The following is a 5,000-nucleotide window of genomic DNA, read 5'->3' on the forward strand; positions in this document are numbered from 1 at the left end:
GTGTGCATGTGTGTGTGTGTATGTCTCTGGGTGCATCCGTGTGTGTAATCTGTGTGTGTGTGTGTGTGTGTGTGTGTGTGTGTGTGTGTGTGTGTGTGTGTGTGTGTGTGTGTGTGTGTGTGTGTGTGTGTGTGTGTGTGTGTGTGTGTGTGTGTGTGCATCTGTGTATGTCAATTGGTGTTTGTGTAGGTGTGCATCTGTGTGTGCATGTATCAGTGTGTGTTTTCGGTGTGTGTGTGTGTGTGTCTCACCTTCATGCTGGGGGGTGCGGTGCGCGGTGGGGAGGGGGGGCACTCCCCCAGTGGGACATGAGAGATGGTCAGCAGCTCTTGTTTCCTGTTAAGAGAGAGAGAGAGAGAGAGACAGAGAGACAGAGAGACAGAGAGAGAGAGAGAGAGAGAGAGAGAGAGAGAGAGAGAGAGAGAGAGAGAGAGAGAGAGAGAGAGAGAGTTAGTTGTTTTATATTGACGCCCCTCTGTGTGACATTTCTAATTGAAGGTCACCTCCATGGAACAAGCGTCGGTAACCCATCTCTAAATGAAACACAAATTGTCCCTTCCCCCGTGTCCAGGGTGTTAGCAGGCACCAGTAAAAGGTGAGCTAAGACGAAGCGTCCACTCTGGATATGTGGCCTGAGCAGCCTACTAAATAGGGGCTAGGTCGCACTTAGCATAATACACCAGTTACTGGCAGGGCTAACGTGTTCGTTCTCGATCATTTTACAGCAGTCAATTACTGCTACTGCCCCTCCCATGACTCATACATTAGCATCGTCAATCAAGGTACATGGAGTGTGACACATGCAGTGGGAAAGAAGATACTGTTATACGTGTCAGAGCTCAAGATGCATGCCTATAAACATTATATTTGGTACATTCATTAGTGAGATTATAATTAGCTATTTCCACAGCATGCTACTGCCTTCCACGGAAGAATAATCTGGTTCTATATATTATTTTAGCAGGCGGTCAGAAGAAGACTGTGATCTTAGTCATTAGTACCGTTCCCCCCCACGGGAGGCCGAACGTCTACTACTTCTATATTCCTCCCCCCCATACCTCCCTCTGGGGCCTCTCTCTCGCTACCTCCGTCGCCCTCTCCCGCTTCCTCATTTCACCAGGCATGAGTGGACATTAGCGATCCAAGATGCCAAAGATTCACTTTTCACCAAGGGACAGAAGAATGGGGCAGAAGAGAAGGAGAGAGAGAGAGAGAGAGAGAGAGAGAGAGAGAGAGAGAGAGAGAGAGAGAGAGAGAGAGAGAGAGAGAGAGAGCTTAGAGCTACAACACAGGGAACTAAACCTGAACACGGAGAGAGAGAGATACATAGAGGGGGAGAGAGTTATAAGTAGGGAGGGCGATAGAGAGAGAGAGAGAGAAAGAGAGAGAGAGAGAGAGAGGGAGAGAGGGAGGGAGAGAGAGAGAGAGAGAGAGAGAGAGAGAGAGAGAGAGAGAGAGAGAGAGAGAGAGAGAGAGAGAGAGAGAGAGAGAGAGAGAGAGAGAGAGAGAGAGAGAGAGAGAGACAGAGACAGAGACAGAGAGCTTAGAGCAACACCACAGGGAACTAAACCTGAACAGAGAGAGAGAGAGATACATAGAGGGAGATAGAGAGGGAGAGATAGAAAGCGATAGAGAGAGAGAGAGAGAGAGAGAGAGAGAGAGAGAGAGAGAGAGAGAGAGAGAGAGAGAGAGAGAGAGAGAGCGAGAGAGAGAGCGAGAGCGAGAGAGAGAGAGAGAGAATGAAAGGTAGGAGAAAGGTAAGGCTTAGAGCTACACCACAGGAAACTAAACCTGAACCAAACCCATCATCTGCTGCTTTTTGGATTCTTCCTTTTCGTAATCCAAAAGGTTTTCTAAGAATAAAAATCTATTCAGTTTGACTGCATGATGCAAGTGACCCATGGTGGATTTTCAAAATGAAAAAAAGCTTTGAAAAAAGAAGTAAGAGAAAGAAGGAATATTATCGGGATTCCTATGACCTTCCCAAAATCCTCCTCTCTATCTTATAAGGCAACCACAGAGGCCATGCATCATGTCCTCTGTGATACAGACCTTAACCAAACACTATATGACCTCCATAGTTACAAAGGAAGGTGTTAGATATCCTTAATAAACCGTCAACACATAAGTAAGATGTTTGTCAAAGCTAAACAGTCATCTGTGAAAACTCTCACAATGACAAAACAACTTTTGAACGATGCTTCTCTGTTTTAAAAATACTCCTATCCCCTCCCTCATCACCCTTCTCTTTATCACCCTTCTCTTTATCACCCTTCTCTTTATCACCCTTCTCTTTATCACCCTCTCTCTCTCTCTCTCTCTGATGTACTGTAACCCTGGTCCCAGTGGATAGTGAAGCAGCCTTATCCTCCATGGCGAACACCTTTTCAGCAGGCCCTAATTCGTCAGCAAATATTCTCCAGACAGATTCCTCCCACTTTTACCACAGAGTATATAAGAGATGCAGCCCGTGCCCACCCTGTGTATGGGACACAAACAAACCAACCACAAACTACAAAAGACTGCTGTGAAACTGAACCAAACGGGACATTTCAGATGTTATTTCACCACAGACGGGGCTGCGGAAGGCTTCAGTATATATTGCTCGTCCGGTATCCACACTGTATTTGGATGTTGTCACTATGGTCCTGTGCATGTCGTGCAATGTAAGGCCAACCTTCACGTTGTTTACGTTTTAATGGCATCAATTAAAACAGCTCGAAAAATATCTATAAACCACGGGGTAATCAGATGGAAAAGAAATTCAGATGGAACAACTGGGGCTGAAAATAATTCAATCAATCCATTCTGCATCGGTCAAAATAAGCAGTAATCCGTGTGAAGCCGATGGCACGTCAGGTCACAGGGGAATGTCAGGCTGGATATGAACAAATGCACTGCAGGTTCATTAGTGTAAATTCAGATGGATGGGAGCTGTCATTTCGCCTGCTGGTGTGCCCCATGCCAAACACAGACCAGCTTAAGATAGAATAAGATTGATCTGCCAATGCTAAATATATTACCCGCTGCTAGATCCTGGCCGCACAGTCTCAACACATAAAGGCACGCTTATAGAAAGAATCGCGTGTTTGTCTTTAGACACGAGTGTTATCGGAGTTTGAAGTGACTTCATGAACCGCGATTGATGCATGAGGTCTGGCCGTGCATTGATCGAGGGGCAGATAAATAGTCTAAATGGAGTGTTGATGTGAAATGTATACCATGGCACTTCTGTTCCAGTCATTAGCATGAAATACCGTGACACACACTCTCCATTACCGACAGTTGAACAGAGTCAAGTGGGGCAGCAGCGCAACACACACTCTCTGCCCCACACATGTACACAAATACCTCAGAAATACACACTGTTTGTTTATGTGTGTGCCAGTCCAGCCTGATGTTATCATGTGATTATTTGGAAGATAAAAAGGGGTGTTGTTGTTGCAGGTAGGTGATCTTTTGAGACCTATCCTAATCAACTGCCAAGCTAGATGAGTGATCTTGTGTTTTTGTTATAAAGCCCTCAGGCATGTAGGTTGCTATGTCTCATCCAAAATAAAGGCAAAAAACCCATCTTTAAAATATATTGTTCAGCTTGTGAGATCCTCTTTCATTGGAAGTCGCAATATATACGGAGGACAATAGGATTTTTTTATCTGAGTGAACATTTTCATTTGACATTCCATCTATTAATTAATCCTCCCCATCCATCAGTCTACCTCATCCGTTCTCTTTTCTTTCCACCTTCTTTGTCACTCGTTTACTTTGCTCCTTTCCTCTTCCATTTGAAGGTTATAAACACGACACGGAACAAAAGGTCAAACCAATGAGGAACATTCCTGTTTGTATAAAACAGAAGTAAGTGGCGTTTATCCGTCGGCGGCAAGCGATGAGCTCGGGTAGGATTACCGTGGTACAAGTTGTAAGTCCCTGTGAGACTTCCCCCAGACTTCCTCCTGATCCGCTGTGCAGCATAAGGGGATGTCTGTTGAGTCCACGGTTCAGAACCACGCTTCACGCGCACCTCACCAGAACTTTCCACTGGACTCAGCAGCACTCTCACAATGCGGCGCTGTCTCTGCACACTCTGTTCTGCTATGGCGTCTGCGGGCCGCGCCAAAACCTGGACAATGTTTGAAGAAGAGATCTGCTTCCAAGTACAGAGCTCCACTGTAGAGGCTCGGGGAATTCAATGAATAAAATAATATTAAACCAAAAAAAAGGGGTGGGAGAGTTTCACTACAGAGTTGAAGGGAAACTCAAGAAATAGACTAGAACATAATGGAGAATGAAAGAATAGAAAAACATGTTCACTTGCAATGTTGTGGAAAAATCAACAAATATAATGGAATAGAACATATAATAGGAAATAATACAATATCATTGAGCCATGTGTGAGCCACCCAATGGGGCCCAGAGAAATTAAACCGTCAAAGAGGCTGGAGTTGTGTGTGTCTAGAGGTTACAGAAGCTAGCTGTGGGTAAGGAGGCCGCCTGGTGAAAGCCTCCACTGACCTGTGAAGAGCCAAAGCTGGTTTGTATCCCTACCCCTGGGGGCCTCCGTCTCTCTCCCAGTCATCATTATACAAACAGGACGGTACCAGTTAGTCTATCCCTCCTTAGCCTCCCTTTTCCACCTGCATCTCTCTCACTGTTTACATCTTGGCTCGTTGCCTCTGTCTGTTTATCTGTCTGTCTGACTGTCTGTCAGTCTGTCTGTCTGCAAGATGTATACGGTGAGAGAGAAGCAGCTGGAAAACGGAGAAGAGGCTAAGGAGGGTGGACTAACTGGTATCATCCTGTTTGTATAATGAGACTGCGACGGTCTGAGCTCTGTTGTTGCTGTAGCCTTGCTTTTCTTTGTGTTTTTGAATCGATATCAACACAACTGGTTCTCCCTCTGTTTCTGTCTCAGGAGGTGAGACCCAGAGCGCGCACGCGCTCTCTCTCTCTCTCTCTCTCTCTCTCTCTCTCTCTCTCTCTCTCTCTCTCTCTCTCTC

The 5,000-nt window shown here is 45.7% G+C and overlaps 1 protein-coding gene across 8 annotated transcripts in view; it reads right to left on the bottom strand.

Annotated features, from left to right (window-relative positions):
* The window catches only part of rap1gap2a (RAP1 GTPase activating protein 2a), an 87,065-nt gene that overhangs the window by 35,753 nt on the left and 46,312 nt on the right, over positions 1–5,000 (bottom strand). For all 8 annotated transcript variants that reach the window (XM_030337129.1, XM_030337131.1, XM_030337130.1 and 5 more), the window contains one exon: positions 252–336. In XM_030337129.1, coding sequence (XP_030192989.1) covers positions 252–336 — 85 coding nt within the window. The remainder of the gene's footprint in view (positions 1–251; positions 337–5,000) is intronic.

Source organism: Gadus morhua, chromosome 16 (assembly GCF_902167405.1).
Source record: "Gadus morhua chromosome 16, gadMor3.0, whole genome shotgun sequence".
Lineage (NCBI taxonomy): Eukaryota > Metazoa > Chordata > Actinopteri > Gadiformes > Gadidae > Gadus > Gadus morhua.